Source organism: Giraffa tippelskirchi, chromosome 13, assembly GCF_054371585.1.
Source record: "Giraffa tippelskirchi isolate mGirTip1 chromosome 13, T2T-mGirTip1v1.2.pri, whole genome shotgun sequence".
NCBI lineage: Eukaryota > Metazoa > Chordata > Mammalia > Artiodactyla > Giraffidae > Giraffa > Giraffa tippelskirchi.
This window is the reverse complement of record NC_137287.1, coordinates 79,537,120-79,554,656: the sequence shown is the minus strand read 5'-3', so window position 1 is coordinate 79,554,656 and position 17,537 is coordinate 79,537,120. Positions and strand designations below refer to the sequence as shown.

At 38.4% G+C, this 17,537-nt stretch overlaps 1 protein-coding gene across 3 annotated transcripts in view; it reads right to left on the bottom strand.

Annotated features, from left to right (window-relative positions):
* Positions 1-466: 466 nt before the first annotated feature.
* The window catches only part of RAB18 (RAB18, member RAS oncogene family), a 30,645-nt gene continuing 13,574 nt past the window's right edge, over positions 467-17,537 (bottom strand). The window contains exons 3-7 of one of the 3 annotated variants that reach the window (XM_081560880.1): positions 14,026-14,087; positions 7,379-7,451; positions 5,597-5,715; positions 5,456-5,522; positions 467-2,365 (exon numbers count right to left, since the gene is read on the bottom strand). In XM_081560880.1, coding sequence (XP_081417006.1) covers positions 2,190-2,365; positions 5,456-5,522; positions 5,597-5,715; positions 7,379-7,451; positions 14,026-14,087 — 497 coding nt within the window. In that variant the 3' untranslated portion in view covers positions 467-2,189. The remainder of the gene's footprint in view (positions 2,366-5,455; positions 5,523-5,596; positions 5,716-7,378; positions 7,452-14,025; positions 14,088-17,537) is intronic. The other 2 variants (XM_081560882.1, XM_081560883.1) reach the window with 2 other exon arrangements.

The following is a 17,537-nucleotide window of genomic DNA, read 5'->3' as shown; positions in this document are numbered from 1 at the left end:
TTTGCAACCCCATGGACTATATATAGTCCATGGAGTTCTCCAGGCCAGATACTGGAGTGGGTAGTCTTTCCCTTCTCCAGAGGACCTTCCTAACCCAGGGATCGAACCCAGGTCTCCCGTATTGCAGGCGGATTCTTTACCAGCTGAACCACAAGGGAAGCCCAAGAATACTGGAGTGGTAGCCTAACTTCTATTCGTTCTAATTTGCTCCATCTGCAAAAGGCACTCAACTTCAAATGATTGAGAAATGAAGAACTGACAAAATTCTGTTATTTAAGTGACAATTTTTAGCTATTACAACTACTTCATTTAGAAAACCTACACTATGAAACAAGAAGCTTGCAACAAGAGTAACTATAATATATATTCTATATTCCTACAGAATATAGGAAGTAGTAAAAGATTCAGGACTTCCTCAGCTGATGGGAGTAACAAGGAAATGTATAATACTTCCTGCACAAATGCATCTAGGGAAAGCAGGCTAGATTTATTCAAAAACTATAAAAGGTTACAATATAAATCAAACAAAATTAGTTGTTAAAAGTTAAGTGACTCATGTATCCAAATTCTGACCAAATAAAGACAATCCAATGCATAGGAAGAATATTCTATGGCTCAAGGAGCAAACAGCAATAAACAGAGATGTCAATACAGAAACCACATAAATATACAAATCTACAGTTTTAATGTAACAACAAATCATAAGTACATGTGTTAGCTATCTTTCTCTAACATTAAAGTAGCATATGTTTCATTTTTTGTAAAAACATATGTAATGCATAAAACCTTTAATCCCATGTAATATAGTCTAACAAGTGTGAACCACATAGAATGTTAAGGTTTTCTTATGTGAAGATATACATTTCAGTCTATTATCACAGGCATTGTAAAGGTGACCCACAAAAATGTTTATCGTTTGCAACTGTATATAGAGAACAAACCGCCCAGAAGTTAGTATTTCTTATTAATCTTACTGAGTGGTATTAAAGTGGCCTGCCTGAAAGGGCAAATTACTTATCTGGAAGCTTAAAATAGCAGAGATCAATGTATATTAAATAATACATGAGTGAAAAAAATATACAATGTACAATAGCAGGAGGTTACAAAACTGAATACTGTGTAAAAGATTTATTAGTCTGTACAAGTTTGTACCAAGATTTTCACTGCAATAGTATTTTCCCATACACATCAAAATCTGGAAGCAATATGCCTTTCTCAAATTATAGTTTAGTGTTTTTTTCCCCAACCCTCAAAACACGGAAATATGTTTTTGAATATCAACTAGTCATTTATGGAAGTCATAAGATACAGATATTCATTAACATTACACAAGCTATAATTGAAGTACCCAGACAAACACCACCAACATTTATGGGAAAAGGTGTTGGTTTTAAAGGTGATAAGTGCTACATGAGTTACATAAACATACTACTCCTCTCCTTCTGAAACCAAAATGGGGGAACCTTATTGCCATTCTGTCAAATACTACACAACCCAAAATGCTGCACAGAGGCTCATGAAGCCATGTACACATCACAAAATTAAAACTCCAGCTAAGCAATGAGCTACTCTTGAAGTCAGGGAAGATCAAACTTCTTTAACATATTAATGTTACTTCAGAAATACCGTCAGAACAAATGGGGATTTAATTATAAATTGGCCTCGAACACATCCTGCAAAGAGGATTTTGCTTAGTACTAAAGAGAATCTGTCAGCGAACATCCTAGGAAAGCTGTGGAATCATGCTCTTTGTTATTCCTGAAGGGAAATCTGGCAGGTTTGATGACATCTGTGTATCTCCCTGTGGTCCTGGGAGTTCTACAATACCAATTAATTCAGTAATTGATAAGTATTTAAGCAAAAAGGAGACCAAAACTAGACCTTGTATCGACATAAACTAGAGAGAGGTGGATTTTTAAAAAATCACATGATGAATGTAAATCATAAAATCAAATGTACTTATAAAGGTACACCTATTTTATGTTACATAAAAAACTGCAGATTGCAAACTGCATGCTTACGTTGTACCTGGAAAAGTCAATGAGTGGACTTTCTCACAAATATTTACCGCCATGATACAAAACAAATATGTGCAAACTGCAAGGTCCCTAAAATAGCAGTTAGAGAGTTTATATACAGAAAGATGACATTATCTGATCAAATATGCAAGAGACGGCGTTTCCCAGAGTTTATAACACAGAACAGTAACCGCCACACGCTCCGCCTCCTTGGCCTTCTTCCCTGTGTGTCAGCTTGACTCCTTTATTCTGGTTCTCACTTTCCCACAGTCCAGGGGTCTGAATGATCTTTTCAACAAGTTCCTCAAAAGCACACTGTACACCATCACAGGTTTTTGCACTTGCCTCTGAAATTCAAGGAAAAACATCAAGAGTATATTCTCTTCTAGTCATATTTACTATGTTCTTCTGGAAAACTATCATAGCAGAAATATCAGTGGACAATGTATTTTTATATATATGATTTCTCCCCATAGGTTTAATATTAGTGAATCTCCTGAAACTCTCAAAGTTAACCTATTTAAATTTTATCCATAAGACTAGTGGTATAGAAGCTCAAGATTTCGTGGTAAAATTGTAAATTTTAACACCCTACTCAAATATCCGTAAGTGTGCCAAAGTTCTTAATTTTTTGGTTAGTTCTCAAATTAGCCTCTGAAGCAGATATCATTCCCATTTTAGAATAAGGAAATTTAAGCTCCAAGTTAAATAAATCTGGTTTTTCTGTGCCTGCAACGAACAGCCACAGGTGGTTGGGTAAGTGATGTAAAAACCGTGAACACTAGTTCCATTTTCAATTTATGCTCAGGAGACCCATGTGGATATTCAGGACTGCTCTCTCATCTTGTGTTTCCCCACTGACTTTTTCCCAGTCTGATGACTATTTTATGTCTTCATCTTAAAGCTCCTCTACCTCAGCTGATGATCCAGCTCTACACTGGGAAAAGCAGAAACAAGCTGGCAAGAACTACTCATCACCCCACTAACAGACTGACCAACCCACCCGCATTGTCTTTAGGCTTTGCCTTCACTCCTGTTACGATGGGTGAACCATCCTGGCTGCCGGCTGGGGCCATCCTTCTGTCTACTTCCCGGGATCCCAATCCTCCTCATTCACTGAAGGATCGTGTACCCGCTCTACTGGATTATATACCAACCAGCTTGAAAGCCCACCAAAATTACTGTCCATCTTATTAATCACTCACCCCCCGACTAACCAACCTGCCCTCCAGCCCACTTATCCTCTAGTAGCCACCTACTTTCTCCACTCTCCCAAAACAAAACCATGATAAAGAGTTATCTATATAAGTTGTTACCACTTTATCTCCAATTTTTCTTTGAACTAATCTAATTAGGCTTTTGATTCCACCACTGCATGGAAACTGTTCTTTTAAAGATGACCAACATCCAGCTTAGCTTGTCAAATCCCGTGTCCTTTTCTTATTTGACATCTTGCAGCATTTGATACAGCTGGTCACTTTCTTCCTTTAAATACTTTGTCCACTTGACTTCCAAGACAGCTGAACACTCCTGGTGCTCCTCTCTCGCTGGCACACCATTCACAACCTTACTCACTGGCACCTCCTCTTTCTGCTGACTTCTGTCAGAGTAGCCCAGGGTTCAATCTTCAGCCCTTTTCTATCCAGCTTTTCTTATAGTGACTGCTCCAATCTCATGACTGTCAATGCCACCTAAATGTCAATGACCATTATGTCCACTCATTGTCTCAAAGACAGTTCATTCTTATGTCTAAGCAGAAATCTTGGGTCCCTGCTCCTCTGTATAAACCTGTTCTTGTCTCGATCTTCCACATCTTACATACGGCACCACCATTCACCTAGCTGCTCACGCCACAGACTTGAACCCATCTTTGATCGCTCTTTCCTTACTCTGTACACCCAGCCTATTCACCTGACAGCTTTACCCTCAAAGTGTCTCCTGGATCTGCCAACTTTCCACCACTACTACCGCCCACTGCAGTCAGCGCCCGCAGCATTACCCATCAAGGTCACTGTAAGTACTTAGCCTCTTGCTTCTGCTTCTTATGGTCAAATGAATCTTCTTAAAAGAATATCAAACCACAGCACTACTCCCATGCTTTCTACCACACTTTAAATACAATTCATTTCTTTACCATATCCCAGGAAGTCCAACACTAACTTTCATCATCACCATCCTTTCCTCCGACACACTATTTCAGCCCACAAGCTTTCTCCTGTTTCTTGGACACACTACACTGGTTCCTGTCTCAGGAATAAGATGCTCTCTATCTAGATCTTCATACCATGAATTCTTGCTCAAATGGTGCTCTCTCAAAGAACTTTTCCTTATTTCCTCCCAACCTCGTCATTCTCTCTCCCCTTACAACATTTTATTTCATGCAGAGCACTAGTTATGAATTCGAGTCTACTTCCCATACTGGAATGTAAGTAAGCAGCTCCCTGAGGGCAGACAGTTGGACCATTTTGTTCATTGTTATATTCTGTGTTCAATAAATATTAATTGAACAAACTAATACATGGAAATGGAAGACATCTAGCAAGTAAGCAGCAGAAGTACTACTCAAGCCCATTCTAAAATTTCCTATATTTTCCATTTGTACCACCCCACTTCTATCTATATATAATGTTCTCCCATTTCCATTTCCTGATTCCTACTAGGTTCATACAGTGGGGAACAGTGAAAACAGTGATTCCTAAAGCTGGCTTCACATCAGAACCAGCTAGGGTGTTTCTTATAAACTGCCTTCAAGGCTCTGTTTCAGACCTGTCATAAGTAAGGCCCAGAGAGTTGTATTTTTAAAAGCTCCCAAGTGATACTGCCAGTCCACTTTGCTGCACAAGAGGTCAATCAACTTTTTCTGTAGGTGGCTAGAGAGTAAATATTTTAGGTGGTGATGCCATACTGTTTCCACTGTAATGACTGAACTCTGCCACAAAGCACCAGGGCAGCCACAGACAATAATGCAGATGGCGGGGCATGGGCATGGTGTGCTTCCTTACAAACAGTGGGGCCAGATCTGGTCTAGGCTATAGCTTGCCAACCCTTGCTCTACAGTGCTTCTCAAAATTAGCATGCAAACAAATCACATCTTGTTAGAATACAGATTCTAATTCAGAATCGATGGGTTAGGGCCTCAAATGAAGCATTTCTGACAATGGTGGTGCTGCCAGGACATGGCCCGGCAGGTAGGCACGCCTACAGCACTGGGCCACGGGAGGAGAGAATCGTGTGGTGTGTTCCATACGACCTCACATTGATCCTGTTCTTTTTTACAGAGGGAAAAATAAGGAACCTAGTTCTACAGTTATCTAGTTTCATAGCACAGCTATGAACTAAATATATATTTTTTATGGTTCATAAAGAGAAGAATGTAACAGAAACTCCATTTAAAAACTCTTCATTAATAATGAAAAGATAAATATTCACACACCTACCTATAAATAACATGGAATGCTTTCGTGCAAATTTCAGGCCTTCATTTCTATCAACTTCACGATTTTCCTAAAAGATAAATGCAAAGATTAAGAAAAGCTATCAAAATATACAGCCAAACTGCCAAGTGTCTGACTTCTCACCTTATCAATTTTATTTCCAACTAGCATGTTTACTATGTCATTTCTCGTGCAGTATGTTTCCAACTCATTTAACCAGTTATCCAGTTTAACAAAGGTGTCTCGTCTTGTGACATCATAAACTGAAATAAAAAGAATCATTTATTAAATAAATATCAAAAGTATGAAGCAATGACATTATATTTCTGATATGTACTAGGAATTGACATTAATATACAGGCAAGTCTGTTTTTTTAAGCTGTCAATGCTTTAAAAATCAATGTCCACTTATCCAGATGGAAGAAACAAGTGTATTTTTAAAAAAATGCATTTATATACACACTTCAGTTTAATTAACATATGCTGTTAGAGAAATGAAATAGCTGTCCTCATTAACAATAAAAAAAAGTCAAAGTGAAAGTCGCTCAATTGTGTCCGACTCTGCAACTCCATGGACTATACAGTCCATGAAATTCTGCAGGCCAGAATACTGGAGTGGATAGCCTTTCCCTTTTCCAGGGGATCTTCCCAACCCAAGGATCAAACCCAGGTCTGCACTCCCACATTGCAGGCGGATTCTTTACCAGCTGAGCCACAAGGGAAGCCCAATAATAAAAAAGGTTTGTCTAAAAGCTAAAAGGTGTTTAGACTCAAATCTGTGGCAAAATACAAAAAAAAATTTTACATAAATTTAAACATCTATAAACCCATTAACTTATTTCTCACAAGGACCAGAATTTGCAAATTTGAAAACATATGTAAAGTTACAGGGTGGGCAATGAGGACCTACTGTATAGCATAGGGAACTCCGCTCAATGTTACGTGGCAGCCTTGGATAGAAGGCAAGTTTGGGGTAGAATGGGTATATGTGTATGTATGGCCAAGCCCCTTGACCACCTGAAACTATTACAACGTTGTTAACTGACTATACCTCAATACAAAATACAAAAAAAAAAAAGTTAGTGGGTGGAACCCAGATTGTCTTCCTCTGTTTACATGTTCATCATTCTGCATTATATGAAATAATTTGTTAAAGTGTTTTCTAAACTTAGGAGGTACTGAACCAAAACCGAGAGAGTCACTGTCAAATTAACAGAAATGAAACCAAAGCCTCACAAGTTGTGATATAAAATGAGGTCTCGCCCTACAGTTGAACAGTATTCATTTTAAACAGTTTCCCAGCAATATTAAGAACAAGCACTTTTCAACAAATTATACTGAAAATACACACTTGGTTTTTAAGTTCTGTGTGATTATAAACCAACAGCCTTAAGTGCTTTGTGCTATTTTTCAAGATTAATAAAACAGATTCCACTAAGCAACCAACACTCCTTCCATTATAATCTGGCAGTAAATATCAGTAAGCAGCTAACTGAAGATCAGTTTCTGGTAATACTCTAAGACAGATCAATGACACAAGGACTGGTCCTCAGTTATATACTCATCTACACGTGCTTTTAAACCAAATAAATAATAGAGGTGTTTTAATATAGGTAAGCAATTTTTAGGCTATACTTCTAAAAATGTTTTCTATGTATTTTCTTTCAGGAAAATGCATTAGAACCAAACCACTTCTTATTACATGTTTCTGATCTTTATTTTTTAATTGCTAGACAAAGGGCTGAAACAAAATTTTAAAAGTTTAAATATTTCCTAACATTACATAAAGTTAATACGAATTAAAGTCACATATAAGCAGCCCTAAAGAAAAATAAAGCAAAAAATTACTGACCTTCACAAACAGGAAAATCAGAAATTCCAGTAATACAACAACGTTATATTTTAAACAGTAAAGTAAAACCTTACCTAATATAACACCCTGTGCACCTCTATAATAGCTGGGAGTTAATGTTCTGAACCTTTCTTGACCAGCAGTATCCTAAAAGTGACAATCAATTATTATTAAACAAAACATTGGATAAATAACAGATCTTCAAAATATTATCAAGAGTACAAAGTTAACAGCATTATTAAAACATCAAGCTTATTTAAAACTTAAAATTTAAATAAGATGTGTTCTTTTACTGACAAATGGTACAGAAAAATTAAGTTAACCAGTATTGCCTCATCTCTAGGAAAAAATGTAACAAAGTACAGATTTTCTACCACTTTGGACTTAAGATTTTTACCACATATGAAACCCATTTCATTGAAAGCCATGGTTCTCAACTCTGGTGGCACAATAAAATTTCCTGGGAAATGAAAAATACAGATACCGATACCCACAAAGATTACAATTACCCACAAAAATACAATATCCACAAAGATTCTGATTTCATAAGGGCATGAGAGAAGTTTTACTAAGCTTCTCAGGTGATTCTAACATAGAGTCAAAGGTTGAGAATTACTGTTAAAGAGAATTACAGGGGTGTTTTATTTTAGGTAAGCAGTGTTTAGGTTGTACTTTTAAAAATATTTTCTATGTATCTTCTTCCAGAAAAATGCATGAAAACCAAACCACTTCTTATTATGTTTCTGATTCATACCTGGGGTAATGAATAAATGTAAATTTCATATGGAAGGGAACTTCCCTGCTCAGTGACCGGTTTAACCCCCGAGCCTAGAGAAATTCTTGCCACAGGACAGTTGCTCAAATTTTGTTGAAAAAAAAAGAATCAGATAACGGCCCAGCCTTCATATCAGATCTGATACAATAAGTAAGTAAAAGCCATGAATATAAAATGGAAGTTACACACCGCCTACCGGCCTCAGAGCTCCGGAATGGTAGAACGAACTAACCGGACACTAAAGGAGACACTTTCAAAATGGATTATAGAAACTGACTATTCCTGGGTAGATTTACTTCCCATGGCCTTGCTCAAGCTCAGGATGACCCCACGGTCCCACAGCTACTCTCCCTATGAAATTGTATATGGGAGGCCTCCTCCCATAATAAGACAGGTAACAACTGATATACTTCAGGTAAGGGGAGACGGGATATCACAGCAGATGGAACAACTAGGTAAGGTAATTAATCAAGTAACTAAGTTTGTGCAAGAAAGAATACCGTTCCCCTTGGGGGAGCAGATGCATGAGTTTATACCAGGGGACCAGGTATGGGTGAAAGACTGGAAACATGACTCAGTGGCCCCCCCGATGGAAAGGTCCTTAAACTGTTGTTTTAACCACCCCTACCGCAGTTAAAGTTGCAGGCATTGTCCCTTGGATCCATCACACTAGAGCGAAGAAGGCATACCACGCTGACCCAGAAGACGCCGAGTTGACCACCCAGAAAGACCCCACCGCCCACGGGAAACCAAGATCACTCTGAAGAGGAAGAAGAAAACGAGGTCCCAGACGAGCTCTCTCTAGGATGGAGCTGGGTAAACGACTCCTGCTACTCGGCCTCACCAACGCAGTTCTGAACCTGACCACTGTTCCTGCACAGGACAACGTCTTCATCTCATGGGCACATTCCTACGCGGACTTCCACAACTCCTCCGATTGTTGGGTATGTGGGGCTATGCCCCTGTCAGTTATGGACGGACTCCCCTGGTGGGTATCGCCACTTCGTTATGGAGACTTTATACCACTGTGCTCCTTCTTGAAACAACAAAAGGGTACTTTCCTTTCTCTCACCAATCATAACCTTTCTTTGCTCTCCTGGTGTAAAAAAAAAAAGCCATCAATGGGCCAGGGACATGGGGTTACACTTAATATGAACACTAGTCTTATGGAGGTAACAAGAGCTTATACCTCATATATGAAAAAAAAAAGAGAAGGGCTCCCTTACAAGGAGGACAGGCCTCCCGGTACCTTGAGCAATACTACCAAGTCTGGGATGAATATTTCTGGATGACTACTGAGAAAGGACAGTTGATTGCTCCCGCTACTATTTGCTGGGAACAAAAAAAAAACCCACAAAGTTGGATTTGGAGACCACGTAGACCCAAAAGAATTAAAATATATGGGTCATTTGTCTCCTGAACAATGTAAACAAATCATAGAAGTTACCTATCACCCCAATCAGTCGGTTCAGTGGCCCGGTTCCGACTGGAAATATAATCCCGGAATCTGTTGGGTAGCCCCCAACGGGACCCAGTGGCTCTGTGGGCTTAACTTATGGCCATGGTTACCAGTTGGCTGGGTAGGGCGTTGCACACTGGGATTTACTTTCGCCCATGGCAGTATTAAGCCTAGCCTACACCAACCTCCAGTAAACCTGCCCTATCTGCATGCAAGATGGACAAGATCTGTGTTCCAATGGTATGACTATCTTGCTGCCTTGTTTGTACCCTCTGTAGGGACAACGGATATCATGATTAAGGTGGAGGCCTTAACTAATTTCACTAAATAGGCCCTCTTAGACAGTAAAAAAGCCATTCAAGCCTTGAATGAAGAACAAATTCAGATGAGGAGGGCAGTAATTCAAAATAGGATGGCATTAGACATACTCACAGCAGCCCAGGGAGGGACTTGCGCCATAATTAAAGTCGGATGTTGTGTATACATCCCTGACCTGTCTAAAAATGTATCTATTGCCTTGGAAGATATGCAAAATCAAGTGAAAGCCATGTCTGATGAAAATATTCCCTTTTGGACTTCGGTCCTGTCATGGGTAAAGGGAGATTTGTGGAAAACTATTGTTACTGTTGTCATAATAGTTCTAATCATACTGCTTTGTGGGCTCTGCTTCTTACAATGTCTTGTGAACTTTGTAACCCAGAGGTTGATAGCCTTCTCTCATGTGGGTGGCCAGAGGGCTAAAGTACAATATATCTCAATGAATGATGCTCGTTATGGAAACTAGGAGCATCAAGAGGGGGGAATGAAGAAGGAATTCAAAGGGCCTGGACTCCATCTTAGACCTGTTCATGCTGATTATGCTTGGCCACCTCTCTAATGGACTCTGAACTCTGTGCTTAGTGCCTGTGGAAAAGACAATAGAAGGATAAAACCCCCTCCGGACAGGTCATAAATTCTTATCTGTAACCTCAGGCTTATTGATTATTGACTGTTTGGAATGTAACCTCAGGCTTATTGATTATTGACTGTTTGAACACATAACACATGAATGATGGGGTTATTGTGATTGTATTTACCGTTCCTTTGTTTATGTAAGTCACAAGGAAATTGGGGTGGTGGGTTCAGACAGGTACACATGGGGTATAAAAGATTTTCACAAATGCTGGTCAGGGTTCTTGGCTAAGAGGAGACTCTGCCTTGGGCCCGCCGGTGTAATAAACTGCACTTCACTATGAAAAAAAAAAAAAAAAGAAAACTAATAACAAGTCTCTTCTAGGCCTGGTTCCTTCTGTCTTCCTTCTACCATCCTTGGACTGTGGCTTCAAGTCTACCTAAGATTATGCAAATGTACAGTATGCAAACTGCTGCCTCAGCCCACCACCTGTTCATTACATAAGCTTTTATTAAATAAAGTCTGACTGGAACACGGCCAGGCCCATTCACTTGTGTACTGCCATATGGACTGCCATATGGCCCATCTTGGGGTTGGACTAAACATTTACTGTCTGGCCTGCAGAGAAAAAGTCTGCAGTCTGCTAATGTAAAATGACCTGAAGAAAAATAAAGACATACATCAAACATCAACAACTACCAGTTCTCTGTGTGAATTAAGCTATGGGGCAAGCACAAGCTCAGCTGGGTCAGGACTTATGATAACCATACAATAAATAGTCAGAAGTTAGATAACTGCTTGCCTTCAAAACAGGAATTTGTAGTAAGAGTAATAACATCTTTGTAAAATAAAAGAAGCAAAGTTTATTATCTGTGGTTTTATTTTCTGATGGGAGAAGAGAGAAGGGATATTAAAGACAGAAATGGACAGAGGAAATGGACAAAGCTGGAAAGGCTAAATAACAGAAACTGGGGAGCCTAAGGGCAGGAGGATGCAGAGAAAAACCCGCCGAGAAGTGGGTACCACATAGGTCCTGATGAACATGTTGCACCATCAGGGGAGGAGGAGCAGGGTGAGGCCAAACTATTCTACTTGAGTAATCCCAGGAGGTGCATCCAAGAGGGAGAGGAACTGATTTTATTTATATGAATAAAACCACAGAAAAATGAGAGGAAACAACAGATTCATATATTTCTAACACTGACTGAGAAGGCCCTCCTATATACGACATGACACCCAGAAGCATGAAGAAAATGAATGATTCAATCATGTAAAGACCTTGGTGTGACCTAAGAACCTCTCCCCAACACCACACTCACCCCCCTTTTGCCCCTGACACTCATCCGCAACAAGATTTGAAGGTAAATCACAAACTAGGGGAAAAAAATCTGCAGCATATAACAGAGTTAGTATTACACACATGAGAACATTAACAAGTACTCATCTGAAGATTTTGAAGACAAATGACAGAGTGGAGAAAACGTGGTGTATGACCAAAAGCTAGTATTTTTATTGTATAAAGGCTTTAATCATGAAGAAAATGAGCACAATATAAAAAAGACAAAGCATATTAAAGAAAGTTCATTACAATATAATCATATATAAGAAAAAAATCTCACTAATCAAAAGAAATGCCATATAAGTGAAAAACTATTACTCAGAGAGGCAAAAATGAGAAAGATTAACAATATATAGTACAGAAGACCTTCTTCCTAAATCTTAATGTTAAATCTTCACATTCTTTCAGCCAATAATTTACTTTCCAAGTATACATCATAAAGTAACTGGACAAGTGCACAGAGATGTAAAAATTAGGAGGCTCACCAAGGCACTGACGATCTTTGTGAAGAACTATTAATACTATAAATATCTTTCACTGAGGGCTGACTAAATTATAGTCATAAAATGGATACAAATGGTCATTTAAACTGATGGACTTCTGTATTGACACAGAACAATGTATACAATGTGTGTGCAGGGTTGCGGGAGAGGCACAAGCAGGTGAAAGGATTAAGATACAATCCTTTCTTTTGGAAAACTGCATATGAACACGTGTATCTAACATATTTTATAGAATGAATGGTCACTAAAATACACACGTTAGCTAAAGATGAACTTTCTTCTCTATTAATTTCCTTTGATTATCCTTTTTTATCAATAGAATGAGACTATATTATCCTCACAGTCAGGAGAAGCCTCTCTTATTTAAAAAACAGGTATAAGCTTATGACAAAGATGTCACTTCAATAATACTTGCCAGCTAGGGTTTTTATTGAGCAGAAACTAGAAAGTAAATTAAAAACAGACAAAAAACCTCTTGTATGAAAGTAAGATCTCACAGTAACCATCAAACCTCAAATCCCACTCTAAACTGTTTCTCAAAGCAGGAGCAAGGGCAGAAGAGGTAATAAATCAAGCAAGAAAAACATGGAAAATCAGGTTCCACTTCAGGACAGAAAGAAGGCAGCATTCGTCAACATATATTTCACTATGGTCTAGTCCAACATTTTTCAAATTATTTTGTTAGACATTACTGTACTGATTGATAATAAGTATTTATTCAGGGGGATGGTCAAACAGGCTACAATCATGTAAAATATTCTATCTTAGAAAGAAATTAATGGGAAAAAGGAATAAGACACACAGTCATTTGGAATAAAATGTGTTAGAAATAGTGTGCCATTCAGAGAATACCATTAACATGAATGACATCATACAATGCATGAACACTTGCTGGTTCAATCTGTAACCGACACCCAGCCAGCATTCACTCTTTAACCACCATGATGAAGTATGACTCAACTTGACTGCAGACCAGTTCTAATGTGATTATCATGTTATAAAAATATACTGAGATATTTAACTGTAGCAGATGTGGGGATTTGATGAGTATATTTTTATATATTTTATATGTAACACATTTACTATATAAGCAATCACATTTAGACGGAGAGACAGGAAGGCGGGAGAGAGGAAGAAGCAAACAGATACAGACTGAGCGTCCGAGGGGTACTGACAGCGAGTGCTGCCTTAGTCAGCACTGCCAGGGAGAGGTCAACTTAGCAGAGAATGTGGACCAGAACAGCTGGGTTCACAGGCAAATGAAAAGAAGCTAGTAAGTAAACACTGGGCATCAGTATTTAAAAAATCCAAAGTTGGCAAACTCAAGTGTTATAGATATTTACACTAACAAACATGAAAAATCATGTTTTCTAAGTATTACTTCATTCCTTTCTCCCCAACAACTGCCTTCAGCACTAGTTCAGTGTAACTTGTCTTTTTTAAAACTTCAAAGAAACACATTCAATAACAATGATTCTCTGTGGCAGATGACTTTTTTTTTTAACTACTGCTTTCAAATATTCTGAAGAGACTACATATTTTAAAAATCTGAGCAGGTGAAACAGGTCTCTGCCTTATTACAGAATTATAAAACATAACTACTTATTGTCTATCCAGTAATCAGCATCAAATCTCCCAAGTTATTTAATACAAATTGCTCATTCCCCTGTAGGACACCATACACAATCAATCTTTGCTTCTTCAAAAAGTACAAGTTTAATATTTATATAAAACACATTTAAAAAATTCTTACCCATATTGCAAGTTTTGCCTTATTTCCGTCCACTGAAATTGTTTTCACCTTAAAATCAACACCTTGAAAAAATGAAAAATTTTATAAGAATTCTAATAAACTTTAAAAATCAATTATCAAGAAAACAATGAAAGAGAAAAGCCACTTTATTAAATGCCCAAATTCACATCCAAATTCTTAGTTATGGATGTGAAGATGAAAGGAAAACTGTCACTAAAGTTTAGCAGCTTAGGATTTAATCAGGGAAATGAAAACCAAATGCTTGTAGAATTCATTCATCCACCAGTACTTCTTGAAAAACACTTTTAAAAAAAAGAAATTCAGTGTACGGTGGTGACTGACTGCGCATTGAAAGTCAAGAGCTAGAATTCACAGTGCTAATGGCGAGAAGATCTCTGGCTGAGGGTGGATCAAGGCACTTTACCAGAGGTGCTCTAAGCTATCATTAAAGAGCGTTGTCCATAGCTGGCCAACACCCTCAATCAGATTCTGACTGTGGGCAACTTGGAAGATTGGTAAAATTATAAAAGGGCCACTCTCTCCTTGCCTTATGAATTCTTTGTCTTTCTTTTTGTCCTAAAGAAAAGTATTTGCTTTTCTTTATCAACAATCACTTTATCAACAATCACTTGCTACTGTATGACTGCAAAAAGAGAATTTACACACAAAAACATTTATGCCCAATCCTTTAAGAATCTTTGTAAGTGAAAGAGGAGTGCTCAAGGAGCAGTGAGAATCTGTAAGCACTGATTTATGCAGAGAAGACGAATTCTCTAAGAAGTCATAAGGGTTTACTACAGCAGCCCCGCAAAACCTCTCCCCTTCCAGAAAAAGGAGTTGACACATGCCATCTGGCTTAAATGAGCAGTGACTGCCCAGTGTCTTAACAGTATCAAAAATAATGTGCAGTCTCTCCAACTGGCCAGAGAAAACATTAACTCCAGACACTTGGAAAGAAACTTTCAAAAGATTTTGAAATCTTTTACAATTAATTCAGGACAGCCACAACTAACATGATATATATATACATGCTCATATACTAAATGCTTCCTAGAACACCCATCATCAATATGGAAATATATTAGTAGTTCTTGGATGACTTCTGGTAATTCATTATATACACAAACGAGGTAATAAAATGCATTTCAAAACATGCGTTACACCAGGTCTTTCTGTATGCCAACGATTTTAGAACAACAGTTTGTGGTGTTTTGGGCTAAGGTGATAAGGAAGTTGATAAAGACACATTTAGAATGTCAGGCAACCAGAGTTAAAGGACAGTGCTGACTGCAAAAGTCCAAGGAAAGCCTAAACGTAGTTTCTTTGTAGCCAAACAAAAAAATTTTATATGTTAAAAAATATTGTGTCCACCAGGCCTATATAAAGAAATATGCCACACCATCTATATTAAAAATATGGAATTTTTACATTCTACTCATATTTGCTTAACAAAGAAAAAACTTGAGAAAATGCGGATGAGGAAAATGGTTTTGACTTGGTCAAGGTACTAAATGAAGGCAATTGGTAGACATTCCATAGCGACAGCCTGTCATATATACTCTATAGTTAAATTCTTAAGGTTCTTCAGAGAAAATACAAAGAACTTCTTTTCCCTTAAACACCTAAGACAACATGCCCAAGGGCAGACTGGCCTTTCTGCTAGCCTCCAGCTACTTGGTCTACCCAGGAAAAGAAACTCCATGTTCCAGCCTGCTTGTACTCTCCTCCCTTCCCCCTTCCTCTTTCTCTTTTACACTTTCTTGCATATATTTCTTGGCAGTCTAATGACTGTCTCTGAATAACTGTCTCTAAGTTATTCTTCTGACAGATTTGAAAGCTACAGATAACATCCTCAGGAAACACTCCCCCTGGAGTCCCACCATCCAAGTTAAGAGACAAGCAGCCTGAAAGGGCACCTCATCTGCACCCAGGACCTTCAGTTTCCATTTATCCTCCCTTGGTTCCTCCGCTGAATCTCGCGTGCAGACATTGACCTCTTTAGCTCTTAGATGCTCAATCTGCTTCTTCACCATGTCTAGATCTTGTGTCTTGCAAGTGGCTATTAATTTGCCTTTATTGGTGGCAGCAGTGGGAATCTGATAAATTTGATTTTGCCAACTTCTCACTGTATTTGATTAAACTATCTTTTCAACCTCCTCATGTGGATGACAAACAAGGAGGTCATAAAAGAAGCAGAATATTTAGAAAAAATACTCCTTCCTGTCTCTCCTCCTCTGCAGCACTGAACACTTCTGCGAGCCACTATGCAGGGTTTCCCCCATAATAACCAATTCTTTGACTTTCCAGGGACACCAGATGTGTGCCCCACAATTCAATTCAGTTCTGACACCATCTTCCTGATGTTAAGAGGTAGATCCCACTGGGTAACAGTGCAGTCCCACAAGACTGCCACACCCCATGTCAGATGCCAATCTCAAGTCCAGGTTATTACCTGTGCTTCTGACCAACTGGCTATAAACTAGAGGTTCCCACTTGGATTAATTTGAGATAGTAGTTAGATTAATTTGAGACAGTAGCTCAAAGAACTTTGGAAAACAGTTTACTGACTTATTAGATTATCATTCTATAGAAAAGGATACAACCCAGGAACAGCCAGACGGCAGAGATGCACAGGGCACAGTGTGGGGAGCGGCAGAGCTCTCACGCCCTCTCCACGCATGTCATCCTCCCAGTACCTCTGTGTGCAGTACCTCCGTGTGTTCTCCAACACAGAGCTCTATGAATCCATGGGCTTTCTTATGGTGGCTTGGCTGGTTAAATCTTTTGCCTTTGATGATTAAACAAATTTCCAGCTCCTTTCCCCACCCTGAGAGTAAGGAAGGTAAACTAGAGCTAAAGTTCCAACCCTTTAATCACATGGCTGGTTCTCCTCTAGGCTTAGAGGCTTTCTACAAGTCACACCAGTAATATAAATTCAGGTGTAGCTGAAAAAGGCCTGTTATGAAAATACAAAAACATCCTGGGAATTCCCTAGCAGTGCAGAAGTTAGGATTCAGGGCTTTCACTACTGGGGCCTGGGTTCACTTGCTGGTTCGGGAACTAAGATCCTATAAGCTGTGTGGTGTGGCCAAAAAAAGAAAAAAAAGGAAAGAAAGAACAGACAAACAAAAGACTTCTTTAATGATTCTTGTCACTTAAGAAAATCCAAGGGTATGGCAGAAAACAACACAACATTGTGAAGTAATTATTCCCCAATTAAAAATAAATTTAAATTTTAAAAAATGATAATAAAAATAAAGTCTAGTAGTTTAGGAGTTCTGTGGCAAGAATCAAACATATATTTCTTAACATAAACTATAAAATCACAGAACTGTCACTTCAGCTTTTCTCTAGTTGTTTATTTGGGCTTGCATTTTTAATACAATATTCAATTTTGTTCCTTTGCAGGAATCTTTCTTTAGGCTCAGGCCTATTTTATGAAGGTTAAATTGGCTAAAATTAGGTAATATAATCAACAAAGCCTTTCAAATAAGCAATAAGCGAGACATGAA